The sequence below is a fragment of the Gobio gobio genome, assembly GCF_949357685.1.
Source record: "Gobio gobio genome assembly, chromosome: 2".
NCBI lineage: Eukaryota > Metazoa > Chordata > Actinopteri > Cypriniformes > Gobionidae > Gobio > Gobio gobio.
This window is the reverse complement of record NC_137098.1, coordinates 27,301,041-27,323,595: the sequence shown is the minus strand read 5'-3', so window position 1 is coordinate 27,323,595 and position 22,555 is coordinate 27,301,041. Positions and strand designations below refer to the sequence as shown.

Below are 22,555 nucleotides of genomic sequence, written 5' to 3'. Positions count from 1 at the left end.
AAAAGCAACACACATATTCCCCTGGAAAACCTGCAGAATTCAACCACAGAAGACTTCAAAACTCCCGAAGTGTTTCCTATTTTGTGTGCCTTACGCATCAGACATACACACATCCCCTGTAAAACCTGCAGAATTCAACCACAGAAGAATTCAAAACTCGCGAAGTGTTTCCTATTTTGTGTGCCTTATGCATCAGACATTCAGACAACAGTCCGTGAGGCTGAGACTACATCTCCCTCAACTCAAGAATTATGATCACAGCTCTTGTGGGTGCTTGTGATGGCATGTCTCAACAGGTAAAAGTAGACAACTTTCAATAAAAGGCCCAACATATCAGCAATAGTTTTAGCTGTGTTGCCATGTGTCATCATGAGTAAGAAACAGACTAGAATAACACTCTAGACTAGAGCAAATGTGAGCGTCTCCCATGCAACGTATCTGCACCGGGTGCATTTTTGACATGACACTCTACAACCTATTGAGGCTGTCTACAGTGGATACATCAAAGTAAACAATATTAACCTTGCACTCTCGTACTCTGAGCTAAATGTCTTTTCCATCAGTCCAACACATCAGTCATGGTATGCATATCCTCTATAGGCCGAGTTGAAAAGAGAAACTGATTTTTACTCCAAGGCTCTAATTTTTATCTTTTTACGTCAAAATACAAACTATAACCTTTATTCCATAAATTCAAAAACATTAATGTGGCTACAAGTCCCTTATGAACAAATAGACACAACATATTAACAACATAACATTATAATAACATAGATCACTATTTTCCAGAGACACAAAATTAGAACCAATTAACCTCAAAACATTTTTGACCCACTAAATCTCACAAATGTTGATATTCAGATAAAACTACAAAATTAAAAATAGCATAGCCATTCCTCAAAAGTGCTGAGATGTGCTATGGACAGGAGAAAAAATTAAGAGGGGGGATGGGGGGGGCGGTCATCTTGCCCTGGAGGTCATCTTACCCCAACTACCAGTTTGCAATATCAAGAAGCATAACAGGCTGTTTTTGTAAAGCTAATAACAAAGTAACTGACACTGGAAGCCTTGCACAATCAAGTAAAAAATGGATGTGCCCGGTCTGATGTTAAAAATAAGCTATATAAAGACCGTAATGATACAGTGATAAGACAAAACAGATGCCCTTTGATATGCCTTGCCCAAGCTTCCTGTTTAAATAGAAAATGTTACAGGAAAGAAAGAAAAATTCGCTCAACAAACTATTTCATGCGGTCTTTTGTAATGATACTATTAGAAAATAGTAGCCTACAATAACATTCAGATGAACTGTAAACTAAAGAGGGTAGTGACAAGAGAGAATTTGAAAAGCCTTGGATCTCATAAAGCCTAAAACCAACAGAAGTCTCTCTCTCCACCTCATACAGCTAACTTTACTAACCTCTGATCTATCTCATGTAAACACACACACAGTGCTGTACTATTGATTTATTCTCAGTTGGCTGCAGTCTGACATTATGACAGACAGCAGTGGTGCTGACAGAGAGCTGGGAGACAAGGGACACATGCCGCCCCAGGAGAGAGTCCTCTGGTTGGGCTGAAGTGGGCCAGTGAGGGGTGGGGGTGTATCTCCACATACCCGCTGTCTCTCTCCACACACTGGGGGCTTATCAGCAGATAGCACACTGACGAATAACAAGCAACACACACACACACACAAAGCAAGACTTTTTTCCCTACATTAAAACAAAAAGGGACTTTTTACATCATTAAAAAACAGCAAAACTGTAAAAGAGAAATGATACGATCTTTTGTTGTTTTTTTATTAAAATATGTTTTTTAAACGAAGTAGCCTATTAGAACATTTTACCCAAGCTGAAAATATAACGTGTATAATAAAGTCACAGAAAGTCAGATGGGCTGTGTATTTTCATATTATGCAGCGAATAACCCCAGGGAGGGAGAGGATGCATTATAAAAGAGACCAGATCATATGGGAGCTGTTTCCATAGAAATACTGTTGCTGAACATAACACACACCCAGACACAAAACACCAAATCAACAGGTCACCACACATTTGACCTCCCGCTTCCTTCTTGACAAAGAATGTAAAAACTAAAGCAGTAAGGATGTAAGAAAAGGAGTCACAAACAGCCATTAGAGAAAAAAAGGATCCAGATGTTTGTAGTGACAGGAAGAAAAATGTAAGAACTCTAGTGATTGGATGAGTTTGTGACAAGCAGAGAAGCATAATTAAGAGAAACAATAATGACCTCACACAATGAAAAGGAATCACAATTAGTCAACAAGCTTAAGCTGTATTAGCTTTATTGACTAATAAAAAGCGTGCAATATATTTTGGCTCAGAATGAATTATAGCCCTTAATTGGAGCAAAAATCATTTAGACTCACTGGCATCCTCTATTTAAAGCAGAGTTTCCATTTTTAACTTAAATGTGCAAGGCTTCCGGTGTCATCCGCTTCTATTTATTTTAAAGCCACATGATGCATTTTTTTTTGAGGTTGCTTATTCAAAACAAAGGCGTAGCTTGATGATGCCTCGATTTCTCAAGCTTTTATTACGACAGAGACCGATTACGGCCGATTCCACTTCTTCCACTTATGCGTATGTGGGATAACTCAGTGCTGTATTAACATATTAGATACATTATTTGAGTGTGTTGAAAGTAGGGATGCACCGAATCCAAAATTGGGCTTTTTGACGGGGTTTGGTTTCTGCCGAACCTTAGAATTTTTCTCCACCGAACCAAACCCTAGTCTTGCACTATGCTCACTACGCTGGTCGACGCAATGATGGCATTGATGCGGTAAGGTGTTTACTGGTGTTTACCTCGCAAGCAGGGACTTTTGGAGAGGGAAATATTTACCCGGAACTTCATTCAGACCCTGGTTCCTGCGGTCGAAACATACCAAGTACCAGCCCAAAGTCCCTAGTTTCTGGGGAAAGTTCCTGCGGTGGAAACACGGCTTAAGTGGACCGTTCGAATACAGGCTGTGAGAAAGTGAAAATGGAATTTGTGAACAGAAAACGTGTTGTTTGGCAGTACTTTCAGTCAAAAGAAGGCGATTCAAGTCGAGCTACATGTTCAATTTGCAATGACGATTTATATTGTGGTGGCAAGGACCTTAAACAATAGCCACTGTTAAAACATTTGCGTCTGAAACATTCGAAAGAATACGAGTTGTGCATGAGGGAATCTACAGACAGCACCCAAATGCAGCAACTTCATGTACGGCAAAGGAAGGACAGTCATCCTGGAATAATGTTGCCAAATCTTGTTTTTTTGTTGTTGTTTTTTTACAGTTAAAATAAAATGAAAAATACAGTGCTGTGGCCTTTGATTACTTCATTAATGTGTTAATTGTGATAATGGACTGAAGATGGGTGTAGGATTCGGTATTCGGTTTCGGATTTGGCAGAATCTTAACTAGTGGGATTCGGTATTCGGCCAAACCCCAAAAATCTGGATTCGGTGCATTCCTAGTTGAAAGTAATGTTATAATGCTACTCTGTGCTCAGCGGCTACTATGAGACACTTGTTGCACACTGCAGTAAGCTAGATCGATATTAGGCATGGTAAAACATGGTAGCCTACTCACGGTAAATCATGAAAACGCGATTTAAACAATAAGGCTAAATATGTTGAGCTACAGTATATAACAATGATTCGTTTTCTGTTGTTGAATGTATCCAAACAGTTGCTTACCTGTCTAATAAACATACTATATTAAAGCATCTTTGGTGTTTCCATGGTTTCTACAAAATAAAACCAGAAATCAAGGGTAATGGTATGATGTCATTGATAGGCGACGCACAAACACGATCCGTGTCCTGATTAAAATTGCTTATTTCTCTGGATTTAAACATTCTTGGAAACATCTGGGATAATGTAAGTACACAAGTCAACAAAATATATAACATTGTTCTAGTGGTTTTTGGATATTTTCATCCAAAAATCGTACATATCGTGCCTTTAACTGAACAAAACAAAAAACCTATGCTGCTAGATGTTGCAAACTGGTATTTGTTATTTTATTTTAATAATCATAATACACATACTGTTTTATAGCACAAATAGTTTTACAGTTTCCTGCACTTGGTTATTCTTCTAGTTAATTTCCTATAGCAGCTAACTTGTAATTCGCACACATTCAAATTAAATAGCATACTTCAGGTTTGAAAAACAAGGTGGATGAAATAATCATTAAATTTGACAGTAAGTAGATAAGATCTACATAAAATTATTTAAATTAAATACCTTTTTTGTGGATAATATTTACTCAATTAAAAAATATGTATATATATTATATTATATTCTATACATAAATAAATAAAACAGCCAATGCTGATAATCTCAAAATGTTGATAATTATTCAGCCTGTCCAATATATCAGTCTGACACATTATATTATAAGATTACAAGTTTAAACATTTTCTGCTTACATAAATTTTTTTTTATGTAAGCAGCCTGCTAGACATCACTAAAAAATCTCTGCACACTGACAAAACATATTTACAATTGCAACCAACTTCTAAAACTAATATAATTTAGGCATAACAAAACACCAACTTCCTTCTCAATAGGAAATGAGCCAACACAGAACAGAAAGTGTTTTTCACAGGGTCTTTAAAACAGAATTTCTATATTCTTTAATATTATGCTTTTTATAAATACTTTTGTGTGTCTGAACATCTTTATTAGTTGGTTTACTGTTTACATAGCCTTTATTTCAAAGCTGTAAATAATGATATAATTTTATAATGAAACAATTAAAAGAAAATATACAAATACTAATATATATATATTTGTTTTCCTGCATGTCATGTGGCCATTAACCAACATCAGAGAACCATGAACATGTTGTGTTGATAAATTATTGAAATACTAACTTTAAACTGAATTTAAGGGGGTACTTCAAGTAAATATTTTATGGCAAAGGGGTTTGGCTGAAAAAAAGTTTGGGAATTCCGGAGTTAAAAAGGCAGATTTAAAAAATCAGAAGTGATGTCTGATATGATATAGCACTGCAAATAGGGGTGTAACGTTACACTCTTGTCACAATTCGATATAAATGGTGATTCTGAACTCACGATATGATACGTATCGCGATATTTTAAGCCAAAATAAACAGAATAATTTTATTTTTACTTTTTTATTATTAAAATAATGTTACTATTATTATTGTATTATTATCAGGACCCACAAATATCCTCCCATTGCATTACGACATTAAACGACTAAATAATGTATAGTAATGTCACTGAACCTCTGTAAACTTACCTTTTTTCCCCTCACGCATTACTCGCGCTGTACAATGCACTGTACATATAAGAATAAACCATCTGAAATTCTTTGAATAATCATACTACTAAAACGAAATGTGATCTGGTGATTTAAATGAGGAATGCCGCTCGGGCAGCGCGTGCGCTTCAGATGATCAATGCGCAATCAGTCATAGTTCTAATCGCAAGAAAGCCTGTCAAAATGACTATTCCCAAACTGTAAATTGTTACCTCATCCAAAAAAATTATATTCTGCATTTACTCACTCATGTTACATCACACAATCATTTGAACGTCCATTTTTACTACAGTATGTGCATCGTGGTAAATCTGTTCATCATGTAAAGCCTCTGTGTCTCTTCAGAAGACTTGGATTTGGAGTAGACCACTCGAATAGTTATTTTTACACTCAAAAAATGTATTCTAGCTATTTGCTCAGTTTATTAAAATAAAATATGCTGCAACTGTGCTAATGCCAGAGGACAAGTGTTTTACTTGATCATTACTTGCATGCTACAAAAGTTACACTTCACTTAGCATGTGAACAAGTTGTGTGTTGGTTATTCGTTTTTATAGAAATAAATAAAATAGTTTGATTCAGTTCCCGCAGTCTTCATATGGTCATCAGTTCTACCCCTCTCAAACAATCTTGGAACATGTATCTCACCACCCAAGCACAAGCTCACCTCTTCACCCCAATGGTAACCAAAAATAAGTACAAAAAAAATAACAAATTTTTAGTAGTCTTGACTAAATTAATTTAAGTTCATACAACAAGATTACAACAAATAATTTCAAACAAATGACATTTTGTGGGAAAGTTTTCCTTAATTTAATTAAGTTTGTTCAACAGGGTTTTTTTTAAGTGTATGATGCCTTTAGGATATTTTTTGTATCTTTTAAGTTTGAGAAGAATGGACTTTAAATGGAGGGACAGAAATCTCTCAGGTTTATTGAATATCTTCATTTGTGTTTGGAAGTTAAACGAAACGACACGAGGGTGAGCACATGATGACAGAGTTTACATTTTTGGGAGAATTATACATTATAAATACAACAAGTTGAGCCTTTGATAAAACAACTCTATACAGCGAATCATATCGTTTACATCAACGATACATATCGTCAAATTTTTATATCGCGATATATCAATAAACGATATATCGTTACACCCCTAATTGCAAAACATCATGAGATCTTGAATCAATAAATACAGTGTACAAGGTGTGCTGTAGTTGTTATAAATTGGCTCTGTGGTCACTCTTTCTAAAGATAGAACATCATATTCCCTAGATTAGAGCACTTTAGGATATTCAGTCTGGGCAACTTCAAGTCAAGTCAAGTCAACTTTATTTATATAGCGCTTTTAACAATGTAGATTGTTTCAAAGCAGCTTTACAGTGTTAAACAGGAAAATAATGCAGCATAATTTTAATCAGCTGTATAGCCATTCTGGAAACATTTCAAGTATCATACAGTGACAGTGTGGGCGTTAGATCAATAATTCGATCAGTAATTTAGTTTAAATGGTTAATTTAGTTAAAATTTTTCAACTAAACATCGAAATTAATCTAAATAATAATGTCCCCAACTGAGCACGCCAAGCCAGAGGCAACAGTGGGAAGGAAACGTCTCGGTTACGTATGTAACCCTCGTTCCCTGAAGGAGGGAACGGAGACGTACGTCGGAACTGACCGACGAATTGGGATCTGTTTCAGAGACCAATCTACTTCGAGTGTATTAAAAACGAGCCAATGGACATTGGCATGCGGTGCACACATTCCACGCACCGCCCCGCATTGCGGGTATAAATACGGAAGTGGAAGTACCGCATATTGTTTTCAACTGAGGAGCCGAGAAGAGTGGCTCGGGCCTTCAGCTGAAGCACAGCACCTGGCGACGGGACGTACGTCTCCGTTCCCTCCTTCAGGGAACGAGGGTTACATACGTAACCGAGACGTTCCCTTTCAGTCGGTCACGTTCGACGTACGTCGGAACTGACCGACGAATTGGGATCCCTACCAAAACGCCAGGGATGCTGGCCCTTCCAGCGCCCTGCCTGAGCTCGCTGGACCACTCCTAAGTTGGAGTGGGAGTCAGGGCTCCCGGCAGGGAAGGACAGTCACTGCTGTTCCTGCAAGACCCACTCAGCGTGACTATTGGATAACGCTGGGAAAGCGTGCCCGTCTCGGGAGATGGTACGCTGCGGAGCCACATCCTTCAATGGAAGGAGAGGTGGAAATACGCATCAGGACTAACCTCCTAGGGTAGTGCAACTATGGAAAATCTCTGGGGTGGACCCAACCTGATCCCAGGGGGGGAAGAACACATCCCAGAGATGACAGAGCGGGCTCTGTCGAGGGAAAGACACGGGGCTAACCGAGCAGGGTAGCAGATACCGTGGAGAATACACATATGGGGTAGCCGTGAGGGGACCGCAACATATGGAACCCAGCCTACACACACGTTCCACAAGCATACGGGTGCAGGCCTGGCGCCAGACGGCCGCAACGTCTGGCACCGCAGGGGTGACGGAGGAACTCACAGGGTTAGCCGTTTCCGGGGAACACAACTGGAGCAAGAATAGACGCACGTATCCGGCCCGGAGGCGGGAGTGGCGTTGCAAGCCGACACTAGAACGGGTACTTAGCGCTACTGGCCCTGGGGGGCGAGGATGCGGGAAGATACCGGCTCTACACGGAGGCTATAAAATCTAGCGAACGTGTTAGGTGTCGCCCAGCCCGCAGCTCTACAAATGTCTGTCAGCGAGGCACCTTGAGCCAGCGCCCAGGATGAAGCAACACTCCTTGTTGAGTGTGCTCGCACCCCGAACGGGCAAGGTACGTCTTGGGACTGGTAAGCCAAGACAATGGCATCCACTATCCAGTGGGCCAACCTCTGCTTGGAGACAGCCTTTCCCTTCTGCTGACCTCCGTAACAGACGAAGAGCTGCTGTGAGGATCTGAAGCTTTGAGTCCGGTCAACGTAAGTGCGAAGAGCGCGGACGGGACATAAAGCTAGGGCTGGGTCTGCCTCCTCCGAAGGCAGCGCTTGCAGGTTCACTACCTGGTCCCGGAAGGGAGTGGTAGGAACCTTGGGCACATATCCAGGCCGGGGTCTCAGGACAACGTGAGAGTTGGCCAGCCCGAATTCTAGGCACGATTCGTCGACCGAGAGTGCATGCAGGTCCCCTACCCTCTTGAAGCCAATGCAATCAGGAGAACTGTCTTCATGGACAGGATTTTTATCTCAACAGACTGCAAAGGCTCAAATGGGGGACCCTGAAGTGCTCTGAGCACCAGGGCTAAGTCCCAAGAGGGTATCGAGGTAGAACGAGGAGGATTTAGTCTCCTCGCACCTCTGAGGAACCTGACGATTAAGTCGTGCTTACCTAAGGATTTACCGTCTACTGCATCATGATACGCCGCTATTGCTGCGACGTACACTTTGAGGGTGGAGGGAGACAGCCTTCGATCCAACCCATCCTGCAGGAAGGAAAGCACAACGTTAATCGAACACTTTCGGGGGTCTTCCCGGCGGGAAGAGCACCACTCGACGAACAGGTTCCACTTCAGAGAGTAGAGGCGCCTCGTAGAGGGGGCTCTAGCTGAAGCGATGGTGTCTACCACTGCTTGTGGTAGGCCACCTAGAACCTCCGCGTCCCGTCCAGGGACCAGACATGGAGATTCCAGAGGTCTGGACGCGGGTGCCATAGAGCGCCCCGCCCCTGAGAAAGCAGGTCCTTCCTCAGGGGGATCGGCCAGGGAGGGGCTGTCGCGAGGAGTGTGAGTTCTGGGAACCAGGTCCGGTTGGGCCAGTAGGGCGCAACTAACAAGACCTGCTCCTCGTCCTCCCTGACCTTGCACAGTGTCTGTGCGAGAAGGCTCACTGGGGGGAACGCATACTTGCGTAGGTCCCGGGGCCAGCTGTGCGCCAGTGCATCTATGCCTAAGGTACCTCCGGTCAGGGAGTAGTACCACTGGCAATGGGTCGAGTCCGGAGAAGCGAACAGGTCTACCTGTGCAACTCCGAAGTGGTCCCATATCAGCTGGACGCTCCGGGGGTGGAGTCGCCATTCGCCCGGAGGTGTCGACTGGCGAGAGAGCTCGTCGGCTGTCTGGTTCAGCGCACCTGGGATGTGAATGGCACGAAGTGACCTCACAAACTTCTGACTCCACAGGAGGAGATGGCGGGCGAGCCGGAGCATGCAACGGGAGCGTAGACCACCCTGACGGTTGATGTACGCAACGGCCGCAGTGCTGTCCGAACGGACCAGTACGTGCTTGCCCCGAAGCGGTTTCTTGAACCGGGCCAGGGCAAGACGTACCGCCAGTAACTCTAGGCAATTGATATGCCAACGCAGTTGGGGCCCCGTCCACAGACCCGAAACTGCGTGCCCGTTGTACGTGGCCCCCCAGTCCGTGGATGAGGCATCCGTGAAGGCCACAGCATGCCTCGACACCTGTTCTAGGGACACTCCGGCCCGGAGAAACGAGGGGTCTGACCACGGACTGAAGGTTTGGCGACAGTAAGGAGTAACTAGGACCCGGTACTGACCGCTCTGCCACGCCCATCTCGGGACTCGGTCGTGCAACCAGCGTTGAAGCGGTCTCATATGAAGCAATCCGAGCGGCGTTACCGCGGCTGCAGATGCCATATGCCCCAGGAGCCTCTGAAATAATTTCAGTGGGACCGCTGTCCTGCCTTTGAACGTATTCAAGCAGTTCAACACTGACCGGACGCGCTCCGGAGTGAGGCGCGCCGTCCGGCTGACCGAATCCAGCTCCATACCGAGACAAGAGATCCTCTGCGTGGGACAGAGTTTGCTCTTCTCTCGGTTGACCCGAAGTCCCAACAGGCTGAGGTGACTGAGCACCATGTCCCTGTGTTCGCACAACTGCTCCCGAGACTGGGCGAGAATAAGCCAGTCGTCAAGATAGTTGAGTAAGCGAACGCCGCGTTCTCTGAGCGGAACAATGGCTGCCTCTAAGCCTTTCGTGGAGACGCGAGGCGACAGGGACAGCCCGAAGGGCTTCAGGTCGATCGCTGCGAACCAATCTTGGGGACGGATGCACTGAAAATTGCGTTTCTGCATTAACATCTTGAACGGGAGCTTGTGCAGGGCCCGATTCAAAATGCGCAGGTCCAAGATTGGCCTTAACCCACCCCCTTTCTTGGGTACAATGAAGTAGGGGCTGTAGAACCCCGACCTCATATCGGCAGGAGGAACCGGCTCGACCGCGCCCTTCGCCAGCAGGACATCGATCTCGGACCGCAAGACATGGGCATCGCTGCTCCGCACGGAGGTGAAGAGGATGCCCCTGTACTTGGGAGGCCGGCGTGCGAATTGAATCGCATAGCCGAGTCTGATGGTACGGATGAGCCAGCGAGACGGCCTGGGGAGACCTAGCCAGGCCCCCAGAGACCGAACTAGCGGGATCAACGGCACCACAGACGTACCCGGGGTGAGGCAGCGAGGTGGAGTATTCAGACCCGACTCGGGAGGCCCGGAGGCGGCCCGGAGTGTTGCCTGAATACTCCAGGTGGGGCAGAGAGTGGGTGAGAAGGCCCGGGGGCGTCCTCGGTGCCCAATCTGCTGCCCCCTGGCGAGGGGTGAGAGGGGAGGAAAGGAGTGGCAAGGCCCGGGGGCGTCGCACACTGCCAACCTGTCCCTCTCTGGGCTCAGGGAGGGAAGAACTGCTCTGAGAATGTGGGTACCGCTGGACTCCGGGGAGCCAGCGGCAGGACCGAAACCAAAAAAATATTCTCCCCCCCGGTCCTCCTCCGGGGGAGGGAGGGGTGCGGACACCGTCTCCCCGAGCAATTCCTCTCTCGCTGGGCTGCCCGTTTCAGGGTCGCTTGCCCTTGTGCTTGCTAGCAGGCTCGCGGGACCCTGGACGGGTTGGGCACCTCCCTTGCGCCCGGCCACCTGCTGCCTGGGTGGAGGCGGACGCAGGGTGGCGCCCTCGGCGACAAGCAGATGGAGGTGCTGCGGCCGACGACTGGGTGTAGGCAGCAGCTGGTCGTCGGGGCAGATTTTTTATTTATTTTTTATTATTATTATTATTATTATTTTTTAGCCACCTCTGTCTGCTTCTGGGCCACCAAGAACTGCTGGGCGAAGTTCTCGTTGGCGTCGCCGAAGAGGCCAGCCTGACAGACAGGGGCAATGAGGAACCGAACTTCGTCGGGCTCACGCATATCTGCCAGGTTTAGCCCCAGCTTCCTGGACCACTGGTGTGGACATCGCCTGACCCAGGGAGCGTGCAGTGACTTTCGTCACTCCGGAGAGCGAGGTCCATCACCGCACGCAGTTCCTGCATAACCCCTGGGTCGGGACTACCCTCATGCATGCAGGACAGAGGGCAGTGAGAGAGGGAAAAACTTATACAGGTTATGGCCCTTTTGGTGTTCCATATTTTGACACCAAATAGTTCCATGCTGTTAAATTTTTCCAATGCACATCCGGGCAGCCACCCCGGAAAGCATTGCTGTCAACTCTGAATCTGATTCAGCATGAGCACACACCATTATAGTGGGAAACTCAGCATTATCATTTCCAGCGCATAACAGCCCTCTCTCCGATGCAGCAATTGACATCTGTCCTCCGCCAGAGCGCCAAATGAAACGCTAGATCCCCTTTTTTTTTTTTTTTTTTTTTGTCTCTTTTTTTTTTTTTTTTTAAAGGACCAGCAATCCCATCTGTAAGCTACCAGCAGGCATGTGAGACAATGAGCGTGGCCGTCAGACTTGACGGCACACGGCGCGCTGAACAATCCAGCCCATATGAAAGAGCAAGGTGAACAACGCGCCGACGTGGTCATGTTCTCGTGAGAGAACATGAACCACCCACAAACAAAGTCTCAGCACGCTCGTGATGCGATAGAGGAGTGGGGGCCCGAAGAGATGTACTCGGCGGGGAAGCCCCACTGTAATCCTCAGGTCACCAGCGCTTATTAGCCAAAGTAATCCTTTTCTGGAGCCCCAGAAAAGAAACTAGATCGGGGAATAAGTGAAGGGACTCAACCCCGTTTGAGGTTTCATAGTCTCGACCGCGCATCAGAGCGCCGAGTGACGCGCTGGGTTGCCGTGACAACCCCCGCTATCAGCCGGCGCGAGACGGCACACGGCGCGCTGAACGCTCAACCCTTACGAGAAAGGTGAGACGAACAACGCGCCGACGTGACCATGCTCTCCTGAGAGAGCATGGATCACCCACGAACGCAATCACACATGTTTATATGTGAGAGAGATCGTGGCCGTCAAATGAGGACAGGAAACAACCGCATCCAGAAACACACGGTTTGAATGACATCTTGAAAAAGACGCAGGGTCAAACCGTGTTGCTCTTTTAGTGACAGAGAGAAGAGAAAACCGCTCCGAACGTGCCGAGGCACACAGGGGAATAGCCGCGGCTTACAGCGGTTTAAAGGTGCAAGCCCGCTGTAAGCACTCAGAGGGAAACGCCCAGCGAACCAACAGTTTCACTTCTGGTCGCGACCACCGCTGTACAGCACCGTCACACCGACACAGGAACAGGTAAGCTGATCTTCTCTCATAATGTCTTGAAACTCGTTCGTAGAACACACTCTTCGCAGGAAGCATGAAAGCTCGGCTCCGAAGTTGAAAGCAATATGCGGTACTTCCACTTCCGTATTTATACCCGCAATGCGGGGCGGTGCGTGGAATGTGTGCACCGCATGCCAATGTCCATTGGCTCGTTTTTAATACACTCGAAGTAGATTGGTCTCTGAAACAGATCCCAATTCGTCGGTCAGTTCCGACGTACGTCGAACGTGACCGACTGAAAGGGAACCAAAACCCCATTAGGTGACCTAATGGAGAAAAATAAACCTTGGGAGAAACCAGGCTCAGTCGGGGTGCCAGTTCTCCTCTGGCCAATTAACAAACATCGTATTATTATTATTATTCTGGCAGCTTTACAGCTCAGAGGTCATAATAGATCAGAATATTCGAGGGACCGGGGGCAACATGCTGGAGACGGGTTTATTGAGGATGATTTTGAATAAATAATTATTAAAGTGCAATATTCGAATGATCGGAGGCAACACGCTGGAGACGGGTTTATTGAGGATGACATATCGATTTAAGTATTATTTAATCGTAATATTCGAACAATCTGAGTCAACACGCCGGAGACGGGTTTATTGAGGATGCCGTGTCGATGAGGCAGTTGCAGGGGGAGTCTAATCACGGTCTCTGCAGACACTTCGGGGTCCTGTGTTGGTCTTCTCTTCTCTAAGTGTGTGCGTGCATGTCTGTGCATGTGTTTTTCTATTCATACTTGATTGAAACCAAGTTACCCACAAGTCAACTAATCCACCAAGTACCTTCATAACAGGGTACTCCATTAACAAGAGTTTTTAATAACAGCAAGTAGGGCTGCTCGATTATGGAAAAAATCATAATCACGATTATTTTGGTCAATATTGAAATCACGATTATGTAACACGATTATTTCACATGACTTTGGGAATGTGTTGTATTTATTAAAAATACACCTTTCAACAATTCAATTGAAATTGTAACATTTGTTGTACTTTTTGAACTATTAAAATAAATAATATAACATATATTCGAATCAAAGTATAAAAGTATTCACGTAAAAATGATAACCACAAATAAATAAGATCAACAATATGGTTCGGCTATGCTTTTCATGTACGTCTAACATTAGTTTTCAGGTACAGAAATGTATCAAATGTAAAATAACATTGCATATTTGAGTGTATAAATTAAAGATTAATCCTATTAAACTTACAAAAGCTATTCAATCAAGAGCGGTGAGTGATGTCCTTGTCTTTTGTTGTTTGACATTAAACAGACAGCAGTAAAGGCTACTGCCCCTTTAAGACCTCGCGTCTTCTTTATCGACTGTATAAAGTTCACTTAAGGCATATACAGACTATGTCTGCTAAGATACTCATCAAGATGGACATGTTGACACACGTTTTGTGTGAGTTTGTCCGTTTAGGAGCAAGACTTGAAAGAGAACTCAATATTTGCGCGCTGAGAGACGTGTGCGCGCTCTTGGATGAACGCACAGAGATACATTTTCTCACAGCGCGCGCGGCTTCTCATTCTAAACCTAAACCCTAAAGCACTAAACCCGGGTGATGACGGTGAAAACGACTGGTCATATTCGAAAATATGGCAGCACTCGCAATCTCGCATGCATTGAACAAAGTTTACAAAGAGAGAATTATTTGAAAAATATGAAGGAAAAAAAGGACGTTTACACGGCTCCCCTGCTCTCGTCAGTTTTTGTTTCTTATTAAGATTGTCATAGGTCACTCTGTTTAATTTTCAAGTGGTCGAACAGATTCGTGGTGTTGCCTTGCGTTGCAGCCACTACCATGTAGCAAATCTTGCACGAAACATATTTCTGCTATCGTCTGATTCCTCGAAGCCAAAATGTTCCCAGACAACGGAGTTGGTTTTGCCTTTTTTGCTCACCAAACGCTGCTGTAACTGCTCTCCTTCTGCCATCTTTACTCGCGCCGAGTTTTTAAATTCCAGCGGATGATATGAACACGAGACTCACGAACTGAGAGAGATTTGTGGGTTCGGGAGGGGCGGATGTGCGCGTGCGCGTTTCATTCAGAACGCAAGGCAAAATAATCGTTTTTTCTCGATTGTACTATTTTGGTGATCGTTGGGAGGCAAAATCGAAATCGAAATCGAAATTCGATTAATTGCACAGCCCTAACAGCAAGTACATGGCTAAAAAAACACTGAGAAGAAACTGCCTTTACATCAAGCTGGAAATAAAAAAGGGAAATGGGAAAGCGTCACTGTGCTACGCTGCTCTAGTTTCTGTAATTACAGGTTTCTAGCTGTAATTATCGCAAAGCCCTTTAGACTAATGAAAGCATTTCTGCATCATTAAAGGACTGAAGGGTATATATTGCTGTCACTACACCCTTTGACCTAATATATGGCTGGTGATGATGTCACAGGTGGAGTTCCGGCCCTGCATATGTGTTTTCGATGTGGAGATTGGTCAGTTTAAGACCATTTAGAGGTCCAATGGCAAGATGAAGGCAGTCTTACATGTCCCCTCCAGCTCTCTAAACACATTTATGTCACAAACACACATCATGCGACAAGATTTAATTAGGGTAGGGATGAACAGAACAGAATGCAGGAATCATGTGTGTTAATTTTGTTTTTTCAACAACAAAAAGCCATCTTTAAAAAAAAAATCAAAACTTATAGCTGACAAAAAACACAACAAAGGATCTGTTGTAACAATCTTTGTAAGGCTATACACCATCAGCAAGGCATGAGAAAGACATCAAGAATTAAAATAAAAAAGGGGAAAAACAACTATTCAACTGCACAAATCGACTAGTCTGTTGATAGTCAACCATTGTGACCCATAACTAATAACCAAGCTGCAACCTCCCATGGTCTCTCTTGAAGCCAACACGGAAGTGACTTACGTATGCGGTGCGCGTTGTTGTGCAGGAGCAGCACGCGTTGTTGTGCTTTCATATATGCTGCGTTTGCAGCGTGCAACTGATCCGCGGTTGTATACCACAAACACAGCATTTATTCATTTTTTTTTTATTTCAAATCCAAAAGTTGTTACTGAACATGGCTTGTCAGAATTGCAATTCTCTTTGTTTACACTTTCATAGATGTCACGTTTTAACGTAGTACATTTAAACAACGTTTTATTAAGTTCATTACTTTATATTTATATAGCCTAGTACTTTAGATTTATCTCACACAAGTGGCAAAACATTTAAACATGGGTTATAGCCTATAAACATTTTAAATTAGAAACTTACAATAGGCTATACAAAAACAGCCGACTTTTAAACCCTTTTAAAAGCAGGTCATAAAGACCTTTGTTTTTCAACCTCCAAGAACGTACGAGTGCTATCCATTATTTCACATTTTTTACCTAAATGCCAGGTAAGATGTCGTTTCCTTGATTTACCCGAGAAAAAAAAGCCATGTGTTGACTTTGAAACAGAGTACATTTTAAATTATATGCATCTGTGGTAAAATGACTAGATTTTCGCGTCAGTACATTTTATTTTAATGCGAACAATGTGCTGTCACTTTAATTCAGCAGTGCAGCACAGCAAAAAATAGACTCGGTACGGAAACGATCGCCGCACTGCTGCAGACGCACCGCACCTGGAACGGACTCACGGACAGCATCCGCGTGCAGTGTGAAAGCTGTAATCCGTTAACATGGGTATGGGAAAAAATACGCACCGCATACGCACTGCAATTCACTGACTGGCCGCTAGAGACAGGCTCCAAAAGGGAATCAAATTTGTATCTCTCCCATGTTAAAATGCCCAACTTTACAGCAGAAAACAAAAACAAAAAGTGGATTTGGTCTATATAGCTAATTTTGCCCTTCATGACAACTGTGAGGGGGGTTTATTTCCGTTTTCCGTTCCATAAACTCATCCTTTTAAATTATATTAAGCCTTAAAGTTCTGCATAATTAAGGGTGTGGCCACTTGAGTGACAGGTGGATTGCCACTATGGTTGAGCTAGGTTGGCGTGGTTTCAGCAACCAGTCACCTCAGCTCCACCCACGTCCCGCCTCTTTGCCCATTTTCAGTTACCCAGGAGTGACGCGCGGTGACGCGCTGCCAAGATGGCAACGGCCGACTTTAGACTTCAAAAATGCTCTTCAGAAACCTACGGGTGGCGTCACGGTCACTACATTCATATTTTTTTACAGTCTATACCAATAACAAATATCAAATGAAAACTGCACTCCTATGCTGTATCTTAGGCTCTCTTGGCTTCAATCTACAGTAACTTTCCGAAGTAACACAGAATTACTTAACTGGATTAAAAACAAGCCAAAGAGCCAGACAGCCTGTCTGTTTGGAGAGGTTAGAATCCTCTGCTCTTGAATTAGGCTGTGTACAAAAGGTTATTTCCAGCCAGATCAGAGCCCTTTTACATAAGGATGTCTGAGTGACCAAAAGAAAAGGCAAGATCTGAAGACATCAAGCTTTGAACATTGAGATCAATAATGTTCTCCAATAACTCTCCCTGTCTATAACTGACCATGAGGATCATTAAAACTGTTTGTGGTTCACTTTTCGAGAACAGAACAGCATCATAAACATAGATCATTTACTGTATAACACACTTACTGTATAATTTCACTTCACAGGTTGCTAACTTTTACAGTGAGGAAAATAACTACTCAATCAGCATTAGTGTGTCCTCGCCTCTACTTCTCTGTAATTAGGTTCTGTGATAAGTGGGTGTGTAAATACGGTTATAAATGGTAGAATGTTGAATTAGATGCTGAGCAAATTAAGACAATGGCTGCATCCAAATTCACACTTATACTAAGAACTAAATTATATACTGTAAATGCACTGGATACTTTTGAGAATGGGACATTCTACTACATTATAAAATATCATATTTAAACAACTGATGTACATAGTTGTCTTCTAGCTAGATTCATTACCTTAAAATTCAGTATTTAGCTTTTTTTTTAACTAAGACAACTGGCCTCATGTTTCTTGACACCTTTTATTGACTGAAAAGTCTAAAAATAACTGTTTCTACTCTTAAGGATGTACAGTATGTGAATTGGGACACAGTACACAATATGATTATCCAGGAAGTGCATTTGATGTTATACGTAATCTGCAGTATAAACTAAAATGAATCAAATTAAAAGTAAAACAAAAACAAAACAAAATCAACAAATCAAATGATTTTGCAAAAGCAACTTCATGTCAAAACATGAAAAATATCATTATTAAAATTGGGGAACATATGGTTTGCCTGTAATATGTGCCATTATTATTCAGTTGAATGATTCAGCTTTTCTATACAGATTCTGAGAAAACTGTTTAAAGGGAGTGTATTGACCTCAGAACTGTCAACAACTGAGAATCTTTTGAGACAAATGCAGAGAACTGACTCCCTGTTACTCTACATACGTTCCGGTTCAATAGTCAGACGATTTTTTTTTTGAAAGAAGTCTCTTATGCGCACCAAGGCTGCATTTATTTGATCATGAATGCAATAAAAACAGAAATATTATTACAATTTAAAATAACTGATTTTTTTTTATATGTAAAAGTCTTTACTTTTGATCAATGTAATGCATCCTTGCTGAACAAAAACATTAATTTATTGTAAAAAATAAAAATCTTACTGACCCCAAACGTTTTAACGGTAGTGTAGATTATAAGTGTACATATCGTGTTGTGTGTGTGTATATATGTTGTTGTTTTTTTGCAAATCTTTAACAGACATGCAAAGCTGCTTTTTTAAATATTCTAACTGTGACATATAGGACATGCCTGAACCTGTTCTCTCCCCTTAACACAAAAACACGCATGCATGCAGAAACACGCAGAACACACACACACACACACACACTTTCACACAGGTGCAATCAGGAGGGGGAAGGGTGTGCTTGACAGCAGCTAGCAGGTGAGGAACTGAAGTATTCAAATAAGGTCTGAGAGTGAGGAAGGAAGGAGATAAGTGAACTCAACACAAAGCAAATATAGAGCCAATATAGAGAGCGGCTCAACATCCTGACACGGTTCATCGTTGCGCAGCATGCGCACACACAAAAGGACTGCTCCAAAGCTGGGGTCACGGGACTGCTGTGACCTTTCCTGCCTTCTTAAAACATCAGAGAGTCATAACATACACAACACACTTCCTGCAGTTTCGCCTGTCACTGGCATTTCCTTCGGTCATGACTGCCGAGCCGTGAGTCTCCATTATGCGGCATCAACCCAATGATTCCCGAAACTGCAATTATGCCTCTCCTTCTCCTCCTAAGCCTGTCAGAATATCCTTCATCCCCTCTTGTTTTCCGCTTATTTTCTTTTCCCTTTCTTGTACGCATATGCAATTTGCTGATTCATTCCAAAGTGAACGAACCGGTAACAAACATGAGTTGTGAACAAACTCTATAACTCACATACTCACAGTTTACACACTTAGATGGACTCATTCATTTAAATTTAATGTCCAAATAAGACATTTATTTTGCAATTTCATGTGTGACATCACATGTTAAATAGTGCAATTATATGTAGCAAAGTGCCACACACTGTGTGAGTGTTAATGAGAGGAAGGAGGAAAAACACTCAACGCCATCCTTGTGTTCCTGGCCAAAGCCACAGCTGTCCCTCTCTATACCTCCCTCCCTCCAACTCTTTCACAGACCGTCTGTTAGCCTCCATCAATGATTGTCTGTTTACTTCTCCCTTGATTTTTGCATCCTCTTTTTTTTTTTTATTTTTTTACTTCATTTAACACTACCATTAGTTCTTGATTTCAAAGCGACTTCACATCAAGCGATGTCGTCTCAGTCATTAGTCAATCATTCCCTGAAAACATACACTTGCTGATCTTGAAAAATTATGTTCTTCCCTCATGCTTCACCCTCCCAGTCTGTATTTTTGTTTTCTCCTCCCTTTTATTATCCGCAGCAATTTTGTGCCAAGCCACATCTGTAGCATTGTTCCTAAAGCTTTTCAGTCTAGTCTTTTTTTAAAATACTACACACACTCCATATCCAGGGAAACCAAACACTTGCTGTGCAGAAAGTGAGATTATAATGACTTGATTGCTTCTCTCTATGGCAGTATGCCACGCCGGCTCCTTCCACGGCAAAATTGGTATCTGGCTCCTGACAATTTAAGTAGTTTTAAATGAAAAGGATTAAGACTCTCAAGGGACTGCCACGTCACGCATTATTGTTTACTAAAAAGCTAGGAAAGTTGGCAAAGCGGATTTAACATGCTGACATGGGTTAGGATAACCTGAAGAAGCAAGTGGGTATGTTTGTTTCTGGCTGTGTGGTTATAGTTTGGGGGAGGGGACATGAGAAATGTGCCAAACCACATGTTCATCTCTTTTGTTAAACTGCTGGAGGTTCCCTCCCAAGACAGGTTTATGATCAGTCTCAACACTCAATTTTGTATTCAAGTAAAAGAAGCCTTTACAACCAGTAGGCCTATTTAAATTAAACTTTAGTGCATATTTGTCCTTTCATTACACTGAAGAAGAGCCATGGCCAACAAAATAAAAAAAAAACGTTTGTCTCAGAAGGTTGTGGGAGCTGAGGGGTCATCAAATTTGAAAAATTGAACAGAACCAAAAAAAGAAAAGAAAGGAAAACTGTTAATATTCTGGTGCCTGGACTCCAGGAATTGTACCCGTTTAACAACACCTGAGTGATTTTTTGTGTGTGAAATAAATTATATTTTGTAACGTCACAGGTCAAAAAACAAATGTCAGAGCATCACATGACGTTATGTGCAGGAATGTATTCATTCGTCGAATTCTAAAAGTATGGCTACTACGTTATCTAAAAATCATTCGACTTAAGTTTTATGAATACTGCCTAAAGTACTGATTTATGCATAGTATGTAGGCTTATAGTTGCAAAGTAGGCCTACGCTTCTTCTTTTTAGTGTATTCGGGGAAACGCTTCTCGACACCTACTGCGTAACAGAACGGGTCACTGAATTAATCTTTAGTAAACGGAAACAAATAAATATACATCAGATCAGAATGAAGTGACAGTAGGCCTACAACTGAGACGGTATAGCCTATAGTCTATCTCATCGTCAGTCACATGTCTTCTTGAAACGCTTTATAGTTTAAATTGCGCTTTCATCAGGTTAACCTCCTCACCGAAATTTTCGAACGCGACGTACACGTGACGTCATCGTGCGTCGATAAAATCGAAACACACGGCTCTCTCCCTTTAACGCTTAAAGTCTCGTAGAATGTGGGTCAACTGCAGATTGACGCTTAAACACATAAGTCACTTACATTCTGCTCATTGGCTCGTAATGATGTTACGGTGGCTGCGTAGGATAACTTCACTGCTGCCGTTACAAATTAAGCGCACCATTATATATGAGTAATAGGTTCTTGACCTGTTGGTGACTTTATCATGGCTTTATATAAACTAGCCCCCTATAGCCGACAGTCCCAAAAGATTAATAAGTCTAGACTAGCTTTACTTTTATTTAGTAAAGCTTCCACAAAGAGTCTTACCTCACAGTCGTAGAGATCCGTTAGCTGGTCAATAATCCACTCTTCCAAATTAAGTCTCTTTCTCAGTTCTTTCCGGTCGTATTTCACTGTTACCCGTCCTTGCTTGCGTACCGGGGTCTCGGCTTCTTCGGTTGAACCGGAGGGCGTCTGGAAGTAAACGCGAGCTGGTTGGCTCGATTCTGGACTTGTTACCGCCGCCATAGTCCGCAAATGTGCCGTGAATAACCGACTGGTAAAGTAGATCGGGGTTTCTGCCCCGTGTTTGTTGAGTAGTGTGATTTAAAAGGCCACTAATAGAGGTATTATTTATTCCTCCTCGCAGAAGTCAATGGCATTTGTCAACTATTTGATAATATTTCTAAAGTCACATAAAGTCACTATATTTGATTGTTTGTTTCGCTTGGTCCTGTCCAAATCTATAAAGCCGCTATCACTTACAGGACTGCAAACCGCGTGTATCCCTTTGCTTTAAGAAAGTAGCCTAAGTCACAAACGCTCAAATCACTTCAAACTCCAGCGTCTTCCTCGTGGCCTACTGTTTTCCTTTAAATAAAAATGGAAGTCGTTTGCAATGATTTATCCGTGTATTTGAATAGAAACGGCAGCGTTTTTTCTCTTATTCAAAGCAATAAAACGAAAACAAACAGTGCAGTGTCTCCTTTCTTTTTGTCCTTCCTTTCCCCCTCCTCTCTTTTCCTACTCTGACTGCTTCCCCGAGTGATGTGTGTGTAACCCCCTCTGAGCCACGGCTGTCCTTTCTCTCCCTCCCTTTCTGTCAGCCTCTCTCTTCCTGTGTCTATTGCTGAGTAATACGTTTACCAACCCTCACTTCAGGCTAAATACAACCAGATAATCCTGTTATTTCAAGTGAGTTGCTAAAATAAGTGAGGAATAAAAATACAAAAGATTTCTTTCATAGTGGCATCTACATGTGACACTTTTGAACTCTGTTAGATATTTAGGGGCCAAGCACCGAAGGTGCGAAGGCACCTATTGAAACCGTTCCCGTTCCTATTATTATTATTAGGGGCCAAGCACCGAAGGTGCGAAGGCACCTATTGAAACCGTTCCCGTTCTTATTATTATTATTCATCTTCTTCTTCTTCTTCCGCCACGAAGTCTATGGCAGCCCATAGAACCGTATGGTAAAAAGTTGTGAAATTTGGCACACTAATAGAGGACAGTCTGAAATGTCACCGTAGCAAATTTGG

At 43.1% G+C, this 22,555-nt stretch overlaps 1 protein-coding gene across 1 annotated transcript in view; it reads right to left on the bottom strand.

Moving 5' to 3' along the window:
* The window catches only part of ppp1r14bb (protein phosphatase 1, regulatory (inhibitor) subunit 14Bb), a 37,260-nt gene extending 15,105 nt beyond the window's left edge, over positions 1–22,155 (bottom strand). Inside the window, exon 1 of the mRNA XM_079810657.1 lies at positions 21,345–22,155. Within this exon, the coding sequence (XP_079666783.1) occupies positions 21,345–21,545 (201 nt within the window). The 5' untranslated portion in view covers positions 21,546–22,155. The remainder of the gene's footprint in view (positions 1–21,344) is intronic.
* Between the last annotated feature and the right edge of the window lie 400 nt (positions 22,156–22,555).